This window comes from Quercus suber, unplaced genomic scaffold, assembly GCF_002906115.3.
Source record: "Quercus suber isolate HL8 unplaced genomic scaffold, Cork oak 2.0 scaffold_332, whole genome shotgun sequence".
Lineage (NCBI taxonomy): Eukaryota > Viridiplantae > Streptophyta > Magnoliopsida > Fagales > Fagaceae > Quercus > Quercus suber.
In genome coordinates this window covers 181,343-201,243 of record NW_027069785.1, presented here as the reverse complement: position 1 = coordinate 201,243, position 19,901 = coordinate 181,343, and the positions used below count along the sequence as shown (strand labels likewise).

Here is a 19,901-nt window from a genome sequence, read left to right as displayed (position 1 = left end):
CTACCCGCTCTGATACCACTTGTTAGTTATTTAGACCCCTTAAAACAGCAATTGGATTAACCTAGTTAATTAGCCAAGTTGTTACTTATTTAAATTATGCAATTTTAGGTTAAAACAATCAAACAATCATATCAAGAAATATAGCAGCAGAAATATAAATAACATAATGATATGATCACCCAGGAAACCACACGGTAAAAACCTGGAGATGATTTGACCTAGCTATTCTCAAGGTAAACTTGAATCCACTATGCGAAAGAATCGAAGTTCATACAAAAGGACTTACAAGCTCCCCGCTTGACTTCTTAATGCTACCCACTAGTGGAACTTACTGACACGACCACGTGCAAGCTCCGAATCCAAGGACTCCTTCTTTCTTGGATTCTCCAATCAGCTACAAGCACCCACACTTGATATTCTTTAAGGTTCAATAGTAGCAACCGAATTGATCATCAAGATGTTGAAGTAATCTCTACCTTGAAAACCCTAAACTTTATGTAAAGGAAAACTCCTCTAGATCTCATAAGAGATTTACATAAAACAGCAAAGTATGAGCAACAACTCAACTGGAGCAACTCTAAAAACGTGGCTAGGGTTTTTCTTTATATACCTAGGGTAAAAACAGAAAACCGAAAACGTTTAATGAGTTAGGGCTGAGCTGAAAAATTCTGTAGAAAAACATTCTGCCCGAGATTTGATCGATCGAGTCAGGCCGAAATGCACCAATGCATCTGCGGCCTCTCGATTCTAACTTTACATGAAAGACCCAACTTTGAGCAAGCCTAAACAAGACTAAACAACCTGTTTTGATCATGGTTTGCCAACAATACAAATTAGAGTTCTAAACACATAAAATCCTAAATCTTTAGAACCTAACAGCTTCGATTTCAGTCTCTACTATAGGGCGAATAATTGAGTTTCATTTAATCTTGACACCACCTTGATACCACTAGATTGGTCGAGATTCATAGTTTTGTTTTTGCCTATAATTGTGGGTTTTTGTAATTAACTCCAATGAGGGGCCTATATAAAGACCCATTAAACATGAATTTTTATAAGGTTGTAGAGGTGAAAACCCTAAGGTATTCAAAGAGAAAACCCTACCCTCCATTTGTTGAACCTATGATTTTCAAAAGAGAAGAATGAGATATTGTTACGACTATGTGTGCCAAGATTTCTATACCACGCAAAGTCTTCGAGACCAACCATTAAAGATCCAATTGGCATTTTATGTGAAGCTTGGTCACAAAACTACTGCAACCAAGAGTTGTTGTGGTAAAGTTAGTGATGAATTGGGTATTTGCACACCAAACAAATCACATGTTAGAGTAGTCCAACTGGATTGGAGTTGCGCTAGGTTAGCATTAGTAAGTTTTACTAGGTACTAGGTAAGTACTTCAAGATCGAGTATATTCCTTGTATTTGTACCTTCAATCTTACATAGTGAATTCTTCAAGTTTATGGCTGCCTTTAAACCACCATTTGAGGTTTTTCCTATCTAGATTTTTCCATCACAACCATATTGTCATGTCAAATTTATTTTTCATTGCACTTTATTTTTGTGATATGGTTGTAGCCATCACATATTGAATTAGACCTCTATATAATTTAATAATTTAATCAACTTGGGTGATTGATTAAAATTAATTGGGGTCAAAATTTTCGAACGGAAGGTTTAAAGTTAAACTAAATCATAAATGACTAGAGTAACTTCCAAACACAATTTACATAATTCAAAGTTTTATTTTTAAGATAAAGTTTAGCTACAAAATTAGTTGTAACAAGTAGGAAATAACAAGATAGATGCAATATTCTAAGAGGATAGGACAGCATGGATCATAACAAGCAACGCCTTATTTCCTCACTCCCGAGTGAGCTTGTACTGATTAGCAATTAATACACACATACACAATATGTGATATGTGAATTGCATTCTATATCTAATAACATTAGTATAACTTAATATCCCACTTGAGGCGAAAATATTTGGCCCCCTGAAAAATGTCAGAATGAAATGTTGCAATTCCTTTCGCCATGAAAAAGTCTCCTGTGCCACCAACCACTGAGAGATCTCTAGTCTCAACTGCCATCAAGACTGCACCCATAATGTTCAATGTACCTTTATATTGTGTCGAGTTGAAGACCAATGTGAAGGCAAACCATACATTGTAATCGTTCTTCTTGTCATAGAAATAGAATCCTTGAGCTCTTGCAACTGGAGGAGAAAGAAGATTGTTGTCTGCTGTAATAGGATCATCAAAGACAATCAACATGCCAAATTTAAAGTCACCAAGAGCAGTCTCATTTGTAGCTTTAGCGGATGTTGCATTAGCGAAATTTGTGCCATCAAAGAGAATGTCATGGTAATAAAGCTCAAGACGCTTGCATGGTTCTTGGTTTCTCAATGATTTTTTGTCTACCAAAACAGATTGGCATATAATAAAGACGAAGAAGAAAATGAATCAAGATTTCTCTACAAGATTCCTCATTGTTGCTTTTTGTCTAATGGCCTTTGTGTCAAGAGACAGGCAGCATAATACGGTTTATATAGACAGCTTCCCAGTCCTAATTCAATATTTGTCCCTCCTTTAATTTTTAGGCCTTTAGAGTTTAAACGTATGTCACATACTCCTACCAAAGTTGGAAAGAAACAGCAGTGCAAGCTCAATTACGCACGCCTAGTTTCTGACCGGATGTGTGTACCCAGTGAATACAAATTATATATATGTGTGTGTGTGTGCGCGCGCACGCGCACTGGTGTTCCACTTTCTGTTCTACCAACTAGAAATTTTTTACTGATTTATTTAATATAAAAATAAATACATTGCATATTATGATTGGTGAAGCATAAAGTGAAATACAAAAAAGTACAATTTGTATCCAAATTACCAAAAAGAAGAAAGGCATGCTTAATTATTGTAATATCGAAGTTCAATCAATTTGACTCCATAAACCCAATTCTAAATAATTTGGTAGAAAAAGGGATGATTTTATTATTGACATCCATTGCTATCATTTGTTGACAAGAATGTAATAAGGTTGTACCTTCGATTAAGTTAGATCGTTGATTAAAATTCATTGTACATTCATGATTAAAATTCATTACTTTTGACATTATTCCTCCACCAACCACTGAGAGATCTCTAGTCTCAACTGCCATCAAGACTGCACCCATAATGTTCAATGTACCTTTATATTGTGTCGAGTTGAAGACCAATGTGAAGGCAAACCATACATTGTAATCGTTCTTCTTGTCATAGAAATAGAATCCTTGAGCTCTTGCAACTGGAGGAGAAAGAAGATTGTTGTCTGCTGTAATAGGATTATCAAAGACAATCAACATGCCAAATTTAAAGTCACCAAGAGCAGTCTCATTTGTAGCTTTAGCGGATGTTGCATTAGCCAAATTTGTGCCATCAAAGAGAATGTCACGGTAATAAAGCTCAAGACGCTTGCATGGTTCTTGGTTTCTCAATGATTTTTTGTCTGTCAAAACAGATTGGCATATAATAAAGACGAAGAAGAAAATGAATCAAGATTTCTCTACAAGATTCCTCATTGTTGCTTTTTGTCTAATGGCCTTTGTGTCAAGAGACAGGCAGCATAATACGGTTTATATAGACAGCTTCCCAGTCCTAATTCAATATTTGTCCCTCCTTTAATTTTTAGGCCTTTAGAGTTTAAACGTATGTCACATACTCCTACCAAAGTTGGAAAGAAACAGCAGTGCAAGCTCAATTACGCACGCCTAGTTTCTGACCGGATGTGTGTACCCAGTGAATACAAATTATATATATATATGTGTGTGTGTGTGCGCGCGCGCGCGCGCGCACGCGCACTGGTGTTCCACTTTCTGTTCTACCAACTAGAAATTTTTTATTGATTTATTTAATATAAAAGTAAATACATTGCATATTATGATTGGTGGAGCATAAAGTGAAATACAAAAATGTACAATTTGTATCCAAATTACCAAAAAGAAGAAAGGCATGCTTAATTATTGTAATATCAAAGTTCAATCAATTTGACTCCATAAACCCAATTCTAAATAATTTGGTAGAAAAAGGGATGATTTTATTATTGACATCCATTGCTATCATTTGTTGACAAGAATGTAATAAGGTTGTACCTTCGATTAAGTTAGATCGTTGATTAAAATTCATTGTACATTCATGATTAAAATTCATTACTTTTGACATTATTCCGTTTAGCTTAACATCAAAGTTGAACTAGTTTGCTTTTTTTAATTCTACATGCTAGAGTCATCTCTCTTAGTTTTGGTTTTTTGGAGGGGGGGGGGGGTGGTAAAAGCCCAACCTTATGTATTGGGCCTAAAGCCTTACTCGAAGATTACTGTGCGTCCAAAGAGAAAAAAGCGGTTAAGAAGGAATCCGTGTGGAAGAGATATACCTGAAAATGAACGAAAAATATAGTCCGAAGAGATCGCCAATGGTCCAAAGAGTTCATTCTCCTCAAATACAAAAAGTCTCGATCAAACAAATATCTGGAAAGTTTGAGTGATCTTCCTAACAACTTCAATGAGAAGGATAAGATTCGGGCATGCCTGGAGATGATAAGAACGGAGAAATATCTAAAAGAAAAAGCTGCTACCATCATGTTTAATGCACTGCAGCAACTTTCCTGGCCGCATTTATATGGAGAAGACCCCTGAACAATGTAATCTCAGCTACCACCACTCAAGGAGACCTAAAGAAGGTACTTGATGTGACATATACTCAAGTGGATACGTAGATGAAGAACAAGTGGACGATAAAGATGGTTTAGAAGAAGGCTATATAAACAGGAAAGGTCTCTAAAGAAAGGGGATGGAAAAAAAAGATAATAAGAGAGGAAAAAAAATTTTACTGTAACTCTAAGAACTGTATTAACTGTTCAATCAATAATATTCCTCTTCGGACATCATTTTGTTTAGCTTTTAAGTGTATTTTTACGTTGGTTCATTCCCGGTTACTATAGTTAACAGTTGCTAAATTCACAAATAACCTAGCCCTTTCATCTACTCTTTACAAATTTATTGTTTTGGGTTTGGGCCACAAATCCTGACCCTACAGCTTTCATTGAGACTTGGACATGAAAGGGAGTATAAAGAAATGTAATGTTATATAGCTCCGAGTATGTTTGATCATGCATGGGTACTATACATATATATATATATATATATACAAGCGCTAATTGGGATTTGGGATTACTCTTGTCTAATAACTTAAGCTCTATAGATTAGATATTCTTTTGTATTTTTTTGCTTTTTGTTTTTTTTTTTTTAACAGGTGAGAGTGAGGATCTAGATTGTAGATGTCTCAGTTGAAAACATCAAAAATACCAATCGGTTGAGTTATAAAACTCTTGGCTGACATTATATTAGTATAAAAACTTGTCCTAGTGCTCATTAAGTTTGAATTTAATCTCCATTCTATACCTCCTATTTATATTCGAAAGTTTACTGAGACTAAAAAGAAAGTTTATTATATTGGGCTTTTGCTGATTGAGCGTGCGTTTCCCCCAGCATTTTAGCTGGACTTATGCTGACATGTTTTGCAGGCCTCAGCTGGCTTTTTGCTATGGTTCGAGCGTGCTTTTGCCCCCAGCTTTTCAGCTGGCTTTTTGCTGAAATTCTGCCACTGTTTAGGGGTTCACATGACTTGTTTGATAACAACTTGACTTCCACACTTCTTCTTTTTTACTTGCACACTTTTGTTCGTGAAGGATGGGAAATTATTGTATATAAATATAATTCAAATATTAGATCTAGCTATTAACGGATTATCCAAATAAAATAAGTAAAATTTCATATTACTTTGTTCAAATAAATAATTGTAGAGATAAGGGCCTGAAATTATATATTGAGTTTTGGACCTAATACGAAGACATGGCTGTGTCCGAGGAAGAGCAAATGATTGTGAGGGGTTCCAATTTTAAAGTTTCATAAGTAAGAAACAAATGGAGCATGGTCCGAGGAGGAAAATCTTCCTCAAATGTGATGAATACACTTCAAATATGTATTCCAATAATCCAGGTGATCTTCCAGGAGCTTCCAGGGATAAGAACGTTCATCATACACATATAAGATTGATGAGAACTCCAAAATATCTAATGAAAAGTTGCTACCACTACATTAAATGCACTGCAGTTACTTTTTTGGCCGCATTTATGTGAAGAAGACCCCTGAACAATTAATGTATTCTTGACTACCACGACTCACAGAAAGCCAAAACAGATGTCTGATGGGATAAGTACTCAAGTAAATGTTCAGATGATCAACAAGTGTAAGATCAAGATGGTTCAAAGAGAACTATATAATATAAGAGACCCTCCATGAGAGGAGGATCGAAAACTAGAAAAAGGATACTGTAGCAATCAAAGTTGCATTTGCAATCAGTACTGTTGATTTATACCAAGATTTGCCTCCTCATACAATAAATTCATTCAGCCCTATATATTTTATTTCTGCTTGATCATCTTTTAAATTTATACTAGCCGTTGTTAAATTCATATAGTGCCTAGTTTTTTAACTCATTCTGTACAAATTTATTATACTGGGCTCATTGGGCTAATATCCCATACCTTTTGGGCCAATATCCCATACCTTTTAAGCTTGGGCTGTAAAACGTGACCCTACACTAATATATTAACTTCTATCATTATTGTTTATTTATTTTATCCTACACTAATATATTAACTTCTATCATTATTGTTTATTTATTTTATCCTTGAAAGCTATTTGGCATGCATTTATCATTATTACAGTCTTTTTATGTTATATTATTTATATTTTTCTTATATAAAAATTTATGAAAATATACTTGAAATTAATTTATTTTTTATAAATCAACATTGCTCATTTTTATAATTTTTTTCTATTTTTCTATTTTATTAAATTATTATAACATCATTATGGTTCGACCTTGATTGAACCATTGCCCAACCTATAAACCTTAAACCTTTCTATTTTTTGTTTTTTATTATTTTTTTTATGGTTCAATTGTTAATATATTGGTAGTTACTTTAAAATAAATAAATAAAGAAGAAGATACATAGAAAATTGGAATTTTATTGCTTTAACAACCATATGAAATTTTTCAAAAAAATAAAATAAGTAAAACAATTTTATGTGTAGTTTACAATAATATCATGCTTGCTAAGTTGATGAACGCTATTTTCACATTAAAAAAAATTAATTTTATAGATCTTTTTTTAATGTTGTTGTTGTTGTTGTTATTATTATTATTATTATATTTGTATGTCATTTTGCAAATCTGCGTATCAAAATATAATAGGTATTGCACACAATTTTTTTTTTTCCTATAATACTTTCACCAAAAAAATAACGTGAATGTGGTTTTAATAGTAAGGGAGAGTATTAATGATTAGACAATTAAAAATTAAGTACTAATTTTTTTTACCCAAAAGAAAAAGAATTAACTGGTACTTAATTAGCCGATAACGACCCTACTTTTTTACTCTTCTCATTTGTCACTTATGGCCTATTTGCATATCCACGTATTAAAATATAATAGGAATTGCACACATATATTTTTTTTTCCTATGAAACTTTTAGCAAAAAAATAATGTGAATGTGGTTTTAATAGTAAGGGAGAGTGTTAATGATTAGACAATTAAAAATTAAGTACTTTTATTTTTTTTTTTTACCCAAAAGAAAAAGAATTAACTGGTACTTTTTATTTATTTATTTATTTTTTTTTGAGAAAGAAGTCAGTGCATATTATTAAAGAAGGCTATTAAAATCAGCCTGGAATACAGCTAACAAGTTTGGTGGTACATCTTCCATCCAGACGGACATAGAAGGTGGGATTGTTGCTCGTCTTGCTAAAGCATGAGCAAGCTTATTACAATGTCTATGCACAACAAATAGTTTAAAAGCATTGAAGTGTGAAATAAGAAATTGTATATCTGTTATGAGGTGGCCATAGTGTGCTAGGCTTCTATTCCCCTATTGCAAAGCTTTGTATAGAACCTCAGAGTCTCCTTCCAAGACTATGCGCTAAAAGCCACATTCCAAAGCAAGTTCCAGGGCCCTCCTTGCTGCCATTACTTCTACTTCAATAATTGAAGTTGGTAAGGGAATTAGCTGTGCTAGGGACGCCATAACAAGGCCTGTGTCATTCCGGGTTACAACTTCCAGTCCTGCTTTGTTGTCTTTAGCGAACGTGGCACCATCAAAATTCACTTTAGCCCAGTGCTGGTCTGGTGCAATCCACACTGTGGCTGGCTGTTGTCTGCGAGTCGTGATGATTGAGGTGCTGAAGTGGGACTATAATGGCTGCTCCCAAGAGTGCTCCAACACCTTATTAAGAGGGATAGTTGGTTTTCCCAGCCTCAAGTTATTTAGACGATTCCAAAGATTCCAAGTAATTGCTGCAACTAGCTCCACGTCGCTACCACCTGCAAGAATGAAATCAAAGAGATCAAGGAACAATGTGAAATGTTTAAGTGCACCATTTTTCCATTTTGTGTGCTTCCATAAGTCATCAAGGATCGGGCAGCCATAAAGTGAATGGACAACATCTTCAGGCGCCTGCTTGCACCTATCACACAGCCCATCAGTGATCGCTTTACGTCGCACCAAATTCACCTTAGTAGGAAAGGAATTTTTGCATGCCTTCCATACTAAGTGTTTGACTTTATCAGGCACCTTAAGACCCCAAATCTTGTTCCATAGAGGCTGCAACGTATTAGGTTCAAACTGATCGACATGACATCTCAAAGCTTCCTCCTGCAAGAACTTATATCCGAACTTAACCGAATATTCCCCGTCTGGATTGAAAGGCCAGATTAGAACATCGTCTTGAATGGTCCTACACAGTGGTATGCTCTTTATAACTGCTGCCCCACATTCAAGAAACATTCTGTCAATTACTTTAGCTCTCCAAGTCCTATTCACTGGATCTATGAGCTCACAAACCATAGCTGTATCACTCCCTGGCCCCATAGGAGAAAAAATCTTCGTTCTATTCCTTGTAGGCAGCCAATTATCACCCCAAATATGGATTGATTTCCCCAACCCGATTCTCCAAGCTCCACCTCTCTTGATGACTTCCCTTCCATACATTAAACTCCTCCAAGCATAGGAAGCATTAGCTGGAGTTGTGGCTTCCATGACTAACAAATTAGGGAAGAACTTGGCTTTAAACATCCTGTAAAACAATGAGTTAGTATCATGGAGTAGCCTCCATGTTTGTTTAGCCAAGAGTGCATCATTAAAATTTGAGAGGTCCTTAAACCTCATGCCTCCCTGAGATTTAGGTTTACATAAATCAAACCATTTTATCCAGTGAAATTTTCTACTTTCACCCCTTTGACCCCAAAAAAATTTACATATCATAGATTCAAGATCATGGCAAAGTGTAACCGGCAACTTGAAACAAGACATAGTATATTTGGGGAGAGCTTGTGCTACAGCTTTAATCAAGATTTCCCTTCCGGCTTGAGAAAGCAATTTTGCTTTCCATCCTTGCAACCGCTTCCACACCTGCTATTTAATATGAGCAAAGCTTTCTTTTTTATTTCGCCCCACAAGCGAGGGAAGTCCCAAATACTTCTCATATTGCTTAATCACCGCTACACCAAGCAAATTCTTTATGGTTGTTTGCATATCTTCCAGTGTGGACTTGCTAAAGAATAAATTGGTCTTTGCTTTATTAATTTGTTGTCCTGATGGAAGTTCATATTTGGCTAGGATTTCCAAGAAAGCTTGACATTCACTCTCCTTTGCCCTACAAAAAATTAGACTATCATCTGCAAAAAAAAGGTGTGTTAGTTTAGGACCATTCTGGCATAAAGAAACACCCTTAAGGACCCCATTTATGGCTGCCTTACTTATCAAACCATGCAAACCTTCCGTACACATAAGGAATAAATAAGGGGAGAAGGGGTTGCCTTGTCTTAGACCTCTTGTAGGGGTGATATGACCCTGTGGTTCTCCATTAATCAAAATAGTATATGAGGCTGTGGTGATGCAAACCATCATGAGCTTGATCCATCTTTCTTGGAAACCCATCTTTTCCAACACCATCTCCATATAAGTCCATTCCATCCTGTCATAAGCCTTGCTCATGTCGAGCTTTAGAGCCATATACCCAGTTTTTCCTGTATTGTGGTTTCTCAAGTAATGCAAAGTCTCAAAGGCCACCAAAATATTATCTGAAATCAAATGATCAGATATAAAAGCACTTTGGTGTTCAAACATAATCTGAGGCATAATAATTTTCAAATGGTTAGTGAGCACCTTTGAAAAAATTCTATAAAGAACATTGCATAAACTTATAGGGCGAAATTCTATCACAAACTCTAGGTTTTTCACTTTGGGGATTAAAGTAATGAAAGAGTGGCCTAAAGATGGAGGTAAAACTCTAGTATTAAGATAATGCAATATAGAGGTAGAAACATCAAAGCCAATTAGAGACCAATAGTTTTGATAAAATAAGGGGGGCATACCATCCGGGCCAGGGGCTTTTAAAGGAGCTATTTGCCGCATTGCCACTTCCACTTCATTGATTATAAAATCTGCACTAAGCCTGGCATTCATCTCAGGAGATACAACCCAAGGTATGGTGTCAGTAACTTCCTCAAAACTACAAGGGCCACCCGTGGTAAAGAGTTCTTGATAGAAATTTGTAATGATGTCAATCACTTGGGAAGGCCGTGTACACAACCTGCCAGAGTTATCATGGATTTTTGTAATGTAATTTTGGGGACAGCATTGGGAAGCTCTACTATGGAAGAACTTAGAATTGCGATCACCGTCCTTGAGCCACAAAACCTTGGACCTTTGGGCCCACATTTTAGCTTCCTTATCCAGCAACAGATTCACTTCTTTTTCCAGCCCCCTCATGTGCCTTGAATCCCCAGTTCGAAGTGCCCTCCTTTCTGCCTCCCGGAGTTCTTTTCTTTTTTTCTCTAATTCCTTTCGAACACTACCAAAATGTTGTTTACTCCATCGGGTCAACTCAATCAAACACTTATCTATCTTCTTTATCACCTTTGTATCCCATGTCTCCATAGATGATTCACACCAAACAGCTTCAACCGTCTTAGTGCATCCATTGTCTGTCAACCACATTTGCTCAAAACAGAAGGGTTTTTGGAGGCAGCAGTTCATACCTTTAGGTGCAATCTGTAAAGGTTTATGATCGGAAGTTGTGACATCTAAGTGAAACAATTTAGTACCTAGGAACATGGAGTACCAGTCATTGGTGGCTACTGAACGGTCTAGATGCTCCCAGATTGTGTAACCATCCATGTGTATATGCCATGTAAAGGGAAATCCTTCAAAACCCAAGTCCATGAAACCATATTCGTCCAAAACATCTCTAAAGGCTTGCATTTGGTTGTGTGGCCTAGATCGTCCTCCTTGTTTTTCAGATTGACGAGTGATTTCATTGAAATTGCCTGCATATAGCCATGGAGTAGTCCCACGCTGTCTTAGACTGCGGAGTTTTGCCCCAGCTTCGTGTCTTAACTATGTATCTGGCTCTCCGTAGAAACCAGTAAACCTCTATTCATCATCCTTGTTCTTGTTGATCGTAGTGTTAATATGATAGTTGGAAAAAGTCTCAATTTCCAGGTTAAAATCTTCCTTCCAAAAAATAGCTAAACCGCTTGCTTTATTTCTACATGGAACTTCAAAAAGGTTCTTGAACTGAATTCTTTTTTGTACTATCTCTAGCCTTGCTTTATCTGTCCATGTTTCGACTATAAACAAAACAAAAGGATCTTTTGCCAGCACCAATTCTGCAAGCTGATCTTCTGTACGCAGGTTCCCAAGCCCACGACAGTTTCATACTAACAGACTCATTGCTTCTGGCAGGGTGGGAACTAGCCTCTGCCAATATCTGGATTTTATCTGCATCATTCTGAGAAACCACAAATTTTTTGTTTGGTAATTCAGAGTGACTTGTGTAATTGCCAGTACATTTCAAACCCACCAATGCTGTCTGGTTATTACTCACTGATTTGTCAACTCTGGGAATATGTTTCCAAGTGGAGAGTGGGGCCGTATCTTCTGGAGAATTATGGTGCTTTAAATTCTCGTCCATCATAATAGGAGATGATGGTATTGGCTTAGGTATCTGCGAGGGATTAGTGTGCATGGAAATAGGAGTATTAATGGGACGTAATTGAGTGGAAGTATTACCTGGCATATTCTGCTCATGGTCAGCCACATTTGGTAATTCAAATTTCCCCAACTCACAGTCAATATCCTCTATTTGCTTTTCAAAAAGATCTTGTGCACTTGACCGTTGCACCAAATCTGGGTTGGTTGATGTGGAGTGAACCGTTTGCTTCTCAGTATGGAAAGTATCTCCCAGTATTGAATTTGAGGCAATTTCAACACTGGTACTTTCCTTATGAGGATGCATAGGCTGACTGTGTGGCAGTGTGTCTCCTATCACCAGCGCCGTGGTCTCTCTCGCCGGAATATTCTGGCCAAAGTTGTTTCCCTCCTTTTTGTCATACAACCCCAGAACTGAAACAACTCCTCACCGTGAACCATTAAATGGGGGAGCTCTCAGCCATGCTCCATACCCCTTTTCTGAATCATCCAGGGTACCTTCACTATCTATCCACCGTTCGCAATCCCTATCAGAATGAGTGAGACAACCACACCAATAACAAAGGTTAGGGAGTCTTTTGTATTTGAAAGAAACCCAAAGTTCTCTATTATCATCCAAAGTAAGCAACCTTCCACAGCACAAAGGTTGGGAGACATCTACAAGAACTCTAACACGCATAAAACTCCCACATTCCTCTGTTGGTGTTTTTGTAGAGCAACAGACTTGTCCCATTGTTTCGCAAATCCCCTTTGCAACTGCTTTGTTCATGAATCTGCCAATAACGACCCTACTTTTTTACTCTTACCATTTGTCACTTATGACCTGTTTGTATCAATTCTACTCTACTCTATTCTACTCCCCCTCCCTCTCCCTCTCTCTCCATCCAAACGGACTATTAGAGTTTGATACAAGAGGACTCTATAATCTATTAACATGGTCTTTATTATTGATTAGCAATCCTCCACATTTGACTGTTTTTTTTTTTTTTTTTTTAACCCAGACGGAATTACTGGAGTTAGTTTATTCATAGAATAACGTTTAGTCCTTTACATACATGTGGATCCACTGCATGCTAGTAAACCCCATGATAGTGATATTGCATATGAGAGTTATATGTATTTTGACAGCAGTAGCATAAAGAGGAACACGTTCAATTATTATTACTGATTCACTGTCAATTAATGTAGCGTTTAGCATTTCAAGTCTATAAAGAATACAAACATAATATGTTTGATCTTATTGGCATTTCACGTGGTTATATACCATGGCAAAGTCAGGATTTCAATTTAAAGGTTTAAAATGAAAATAAAAAGCTGAAGACAAAATTATTTTAAAAAGTTTTAAATTTTAGTATAATAAAAAAAATTAGCTAATTAAGAAAAAGTTTGATTTAAATATAAAATATAATGTAAGTGTTATAAGTTATTATTTATTTTTTCATGCCTAGCGTTAGATATTGTTGTAGTTTAGATACTTCATAGGTAACTATAAGTATATATTTCAAATTAAACAAGTAAAAGATAAAAAATAAAAAATAAAAAATAAAAAATTAATATATAACATATAATAATTATTTAATGAAATTAAAATATTAATCTAAATATATGATATCAAACAATTCATTTTCTTAATTAAAAATAAAATGAAAAATAAATCTACATAGAAGAATTAAAAGTATGATAATATACTAAACGTTTTCCAAATGTTTTATGTATGATTTTATTTTCTTAAATAGATTGTATGGCGTTTTTATTTTCAAATTAATTAACTTAAAAGTATTAATATTTATTCATTCTATCCTAAATTGTGTTTATTGTAAAAGTATTTTAGAAGAACTAAAGAATATATACAACAATATAAAAATTTTTACACATTGATTGGGAGTCCAAATCGTTTGTCTCATGTATTGTGCATGAGACAAAAGATTTGGATTCTATTTAACGTCCCTTGTATTATTGTGCAGTAATCCCAAGCTGTGCCAGAAGCAATTGTGAACCCAAGTTTTGATTCTATATATATACACACATACACTACTGAATGAGATCTTGTGATTAATCTGGGACCAAAATTTGAGCTTGATCCGTGCTAGGCAGAGAATTATTATGAGTACATCAAATCAAACTACCATCATTATGCACAAACCCCACGAATGTTAACTTTCAATTTACGGCTATTTTATCATTTTGTCTAGCTAAATGTACTCTTACACTCATTTGTTATCCACTATTTTATTCAATATCCACAATTGATGCACTGATTTACACATTTCAAAAGACAAAAAGGTTATGTCCACAATTAAAACATGAACAGGGGATGTGAAATAATGAAAGTGAGAAAATCATTCTCCACCTTGCTATGCTTAAATTTGTGCAAAGCTAGCTTCATTAGTATGGAATATGGTTTGCTATATGGAAGTGTGACTGCGGAATTGTGAAATTTCCAGAAATTAATGTTATATATGGTTGGACAATAGGAAGACAGTTGGTGTATGCAGCCCATCAGGCTTCTAGAGGCAAGGCCCAGTCGTACATATAAGGCAAAATTTTAAGAAAAGCAAAAATAAATTACATCAGTTTTTTATTTTTTTGGTAAACATAAATTACATCAGTTGGATACATCGCCTATTATCAATATTCCCTCCTTTCTGGGACCTTTTTTCACCATCGGACTCGCGTTCAACTATTACTGGACAGCGTGTTCAGTAGGGACTTAAGGGTTAGGGGGGAACCAAGGTTCGCTGTAAATGTTATATTACACTGTAATATTACATTATTGTAATTTACATTAACGTAATTTCAATATAAAAATACAATATTACATTATTTAGGGAAGTGATTATTATTATTTTTTTTTGGAAGCGGAAAGTGATGAAATTAAAAAGATGTGATATATTTTGTAATTTTAGATTATGGTAATGTTAGAAAAAATCAAATAAACCAAAAATCTTAATGTCATATCATCGTAATGTGCATTACATCAATGGCATATCACAGCAAGCCAAAACACCCCCTTAGAGTTTTGGGTGAGTTGGGGGCCGGATTCTTCATGCTAAATTGAGCTAATTTTGTCCAAAGGGCTTATCCAACCATCGTCCTTCAAATCTTCATTCAAATATGTCATCTCTGTTTAGTTCTCTTTTTAGATCTCCCATCTTTGTTGAGATCTCCCATCTTTGTTGCAATCTCCGCCCAAATTGGTGGAGATATTGTGATCTTTGGCTAGATCCATTGGAGATCTCACAATCTCCAATGAGATTCGATGGAGATCTTTGGGCATCTCTTTCGTCATCCTTTCAATCCAAATCGACCACAACCTGATCCACCACACTTGACAACCAAATCCATCTAATATGTTCTTCTCTCAGGTCAATGGCAGATGTCGTTTTCTACCACCTGACGTGATGAAGTTGGGTTTGGGATGAGCCCAAACTCGACCCAAACCCACCCATGGACACTCGTACTCGTAAGAAATTTGAACTTCTTTATTTACAAAAAATAATACATTTGCATAGTGATTTGAACTTTTTTTTTTTTAAAAAACAATGTTAGTATTTAATTTTTAACCACACATTTAGCATAAAAGCTACCAAAAACTATATCTTTTGATAAATATTATACAAATAAATTATAGAAAATTACAGGGTATCCAAATAGACACCAAAATTACTCACTTGAGAAACAGTGAAAATATTGGAAGGTTTAAGTTAAACCTAACTCACAAATGACTAGAGTAACATCAAAACATAATTTGCATAACGCAAAGCTTTATTTTTAATTTAGGACACAGTTACAAGTAGGAAAGAAATAGATAGTTGCAATATTCTAAGAGGATAGGTCCCAGCATAGGTCATGTCAAACTATGCCAAAGATCATGCTGTGGGGAGGTTAGCACATTTTGGCATCTGTTGTAAGTGTTCGAACAGTCTATGATACCTATTCGTTTCTCACTAAGTCATAGGCCCATGACCTATGTATGCTGTCCTATCCTAAATAGTAGCTACATATGTGATATGTGAATTGCTGCCCATATATATATATATCTAATAACATTCGTATAACTTAATATCCATCTTGAGGCGAAAATATTTGATGCCCTGTTTGGTGTCGGTCTGAATTGTTGCAATCCCTTTAGTCATGAAAAAGTCTCCTGTTCCACCAACCACTAAGAGGTCTCTAGCCTCAGCTGCCATCAAGTCTGCACCCATAACGTTTAATGTACCTTTATATTGTGTCGAGTTGAAGACCAATGTGAAGGCAAACCATGCATTATAACTGTAAAGTTGCTATTTACAACTATGTATTTTGTTGGCTTTTATTCCATACCAAATTTGATTGTAATCATTTTCAATCGTTCATACTCTGTATCTAGTGTGGGATTTGTTGTAAGGAATGTGTGATAGAGAGAGAGTGTGAAGACTTAAGCATTTGAAGGATGAAGAATTCTCGCGGGTATGTCGCGACCTAGCTTCCTGCGAAATGAATCATGTGCCATGCACATACTGAAATGCGAAGAGTCAGGCCAGGTGGAGACAGCTGTGTCTCGCGAGTATCTCGTGGGTAAGGCCTTCTCGCGAGACACCCATGAGGCAATCTGTTTTGCTAGCCTGCACTGACTGACTCACACTTTCTGTACCTATCCTATATATACCCTCATTACCCACAAATGTTGAGGAATGCTTCAGAGAGAAAACTCTAGCCAAACACATTGGGAATTAGAGATTTTCATCCCCACCTTTCTCTATACACTTGCTTGTGGTATCTCCTCAACCCTTCCCTCTCCATTTCCACACAATTGAGAGGTTGATAGTCCAAACACTTACCACACCCTTTGAGAGTGCTGTGTGACATTTTAGTGCTGCTGGGAAGTATTAGAAGAAGCCTGGAATGGCAGATGCAACATGGAGCTTGTTGCGGGATCCGAGGTGCTAGACAAGACACGGTTCCGAGAAGCCTTGTTGGAGTAGGAGCTTCGAGGGCTTAGGTGCATCGGGTAGATTAGGCTTGGAGGATCTCTTGCTAACCCATGTATCCCAACTGATTTTCTAGTGGATCGATTTCTGCTTGGAGGGCGACGGAGAGGTTTTTCGCCGAGTTTTTCAGTTTCCTCTTCGAAAACACGTCTCGATGTTTCCTATGTTTGCATCCTTCTTCTCTACTCTTTTATATTCCATTATACTGCTGTGTTGCTTAGTTTATGGATTAGAGTAGCTTATTTGTTCATCCGCTCGCATTTACACTATTCCGCACTTTGTAGTAAGTTAGTGTAAAATCTATCAAGCTGTAACTTTAATTGGAGGGATCTAAATAGCTCTTGTGTTTTCAACACATTTTCGAGCTTTCAATAACCATTTTTCTTATCGTAGAAATAGAAGCCTTGAGCTCTTGCAACAGGAGGAGAAAGAAGATGTTTGTCTGTTGTAACAGGATCATCAAAGACAACCAACATGCCAAAGTTGAAGTCACCAAAAGTAGTCTTATTTGTAACTTGTGCCGATGCTGCATTAGCTAAATCCGTGCCATCAAAGAGAATGTCATGGTAATAAAGCTCAAGAAGCTTGCAAGGTTCTTTGTTTCTCAATGATTTTTTGGATGCCAAAACAGATTGGCAAATAACGAAGATGGAGAAGAGAATAAAAAATGATTTCTCTACAAGCTCTTTCATTGTTGGTTTTTGGCTAATGGGCATTGTGTTGGAGATTGGCAGCTTAATCCAGTTTATATAGGCTGCTTCCAAGTGCTTAATTTTTTTCCCCTTTTTAATTTTTAATTAAACCTTTAAAGTTCTGACATTCCCCACAACCCAACAACCAAACCCCCCCCCCCCCCCCCCCGGGGGGGGGGGGGGAACAGTGATTGCCCTGTCCTATTCCTACCAAAGTTTGAAAGTGAAACATTGCACGCTCAATTATGCATGCCGAGTTGCTGACAGGGGGTTTAACCAACAAAAATTCTATGACATCCATTGCTATGAATTGTTGACAAGAGTGTGTAACATCGTTGTACATTCAATTCATAGGGAGTTAGATTGATGATTAGATCCATTATTTTTTATTAACAGAGATTCTAAGTAGCTTAGCTTTGCATCAAAATTCAACTAGTTTGTTTTTTAATACAATGTATGACATAATCTACTATTTAAATTTTTTTTTATAATTAATTTTGGCATTTAATTTGTAATTTTTGAAATTTTAGGTTTAGGTGTATTATTTCTTAGTTTTTAGATGCTTTTAATACTTTTTAAGTCAAATTATGGTCCTATTAAGGTAGGGGATAAATTATGATCTGTTTTATAATTTAGTTTCTTTTCAGTCAAATTTTACCTAGCTGTAAACCTTTTTTAAATTCAATTAATTAAATTAATGGTAAAATATCAGACTTTTTTTTTTTTTTTTGGTGAATTTTAGAAACCTATCACCTTGTGGTCTCAAGTATTCCCTCGTGAATTCAAAGTTATTTTTTCAAAAGCAAATGTATCTTGTTTCTTGCATTTTGAAATAGTCACGTTCTATTTCTAGTGGATATTTAGCACCCCATCATAATACTACAACTAGCTAGAGTCATCTGTCTTAGGTTTTGGTTTCTATTGAAACTGCTTGGATGTGAAAGGGAGTATAAAGAAATATCATGTTATAGTTGCCTGTCTGTTTGATTAGTGATTATGCACTGGTATGTGTCATAAGGTTCTACATTTGATTAATAGGTAGTAATATCGATCGATGATTAAATCCATTTTTTTATATATTAACTTAAACTTTTGACATTATTGCTTAATTATGTCATCAGGGGCGGCACCTCTAGTCCAGTGGTCCAAATGAACCCACCTAAGCTGGCAACTTTTGTTTATATATAATATTTTTTTTTATCCTTAAAATAAAATTTTGAATGTCATGATCCTAATATTTTTTTTATTCCCAACTGATACAAGCTTTGAATATGCTTTTCTTAACAATTTATTCTTGCAAATAAAGTTATAATCAATTTGAGAAATGCTATGTTTACAATATTTTTACAACACTTTCACAATAGATTCTAAGTAAAAGATTATTACTAACAGTTATTGTTTGACAAAAAAGTAATTTTAGTAGTAGTTTCAAATTATAATCAGTAACGACTTATTACCTAAAATATGTTATGAAAGTATTGTGGATTTAACACATCTCAATTAATTTATACTTTTTGACCGAATATATGAGTAGATTGGTTGAATCTAAATGCGCTTTTAATTTGTTATTTGTTGAGTGGGGACTAGAGGCGTGGGTCAGTTATTCAATGGATAGCAAATGTTAACACTAAAAGATAATTAAACATTTAAACATGTGATTCTAAAAATAAAAAAATATTAGACAAGGGGCGCGGGACAAGGGAGTGGTTGAGTAAAAAAAAAAGCAAATGTTAGCACAACAAAAATTTTCTTAATACAATTATAAAGACCAATAGTTGTTAAAATTGAGTCGAATTATTAAATAAAGTAATTGTAAAGAGTATAGACATAAACTAATAGATAAAAAAGTATTCTAAGCAGTAATAATTAAAGTTCACTTAATAACAATAATTAATATGTTTATTGTATTTAGAAACAATAAATAATTTTCAAGATTTAATCTTAGGGTCCGTTTGGATATAGCTGAAAACTGAAAACTGAAAACTGAAAAACACTGTAGCAAAATAATTTTTAAATGTGTAAATAGTATCGTGGGACCCATTTTTAATGAAAAAGTTACTAAAAAGTGAAATTGTGAGTCCGTGAACAGTGAAATTTGTGCTGAAAAGTCAACTATTGCTGCTACTGTTCATTGAACAGTAGCCGCTA

General features: G+C 35.3%; 1 protein-coding gene and 2 pseudogenes across 1 annotated transcript; all 3 read right to left on the bottom strand.

Moving 5' to 3' along the window:
* Positions 1 to 1,940: 1,940 nt before the first annotated feature.
* Positions 1,941 to 8,125, bottom strand: LOC111994096 (dirigent protein 6-like; annotated as a pseudogene).
* A 165-nt stretch (positions 8,126 to 8,290) lies between these two features.
* On the bottom strand, positions 8,291 to 11,278 carry LOC111994648 (uncharacterized). The gene is made up of 3 exons (XM_024026538.1): positions 10,474 to 11,278; positions 10,001 to 10,179; positions 8,291 to 9,271 (listed from the first exon to the last, which is right to left on the bottom strand). The coding sequence occupies exons 1-3, from the start codon at positions 11,276 to 11,278 to the stop codon at positions 8,291 to 8,293; spliced, it is 1,965 nt and encodes a 654-aa protein (XP_023882306.1).
* A 4,779-nt stretch (positions 11,279 to 16,057) lies between these two features.
* On the bottom strand, positions 16,058 to 17,753 carry LOC112025044 (dirigent protein 5-like; annotated as a pseudogene).
* Between the last annotated feature and the right edge of the window lie 2,148 nt (positions 17,754 to 19,901).

What these genes read in the sequence shown, in the direction of transcription:
- LOC111994648 (XM_024026538.1), bottom strand. Translation starts at nt 11,278, where the DNA reads ATGGATGGTTACACAATCTGGGAGCATCTAGACCGTTCAGTAGCCACC. An exon ending in AAAAGCCCCTGGCCCGGATG is followed by an intron (nt 10,180 to 10,473) that starts GTATGCCCCCCT and finishes ATTTGATTTCAG; the next exon opens with ATAATATTTTGGTGGCCTTT. An exon ending in GATGGATCAAGCTCATGATG is followed by an intron (nt 9,272 to 10,000) that starts GTTTGCATCACC and finishes CCTAAATCTCAG; the next exon opens with GGAGGCATGAGGTTTAAGGA.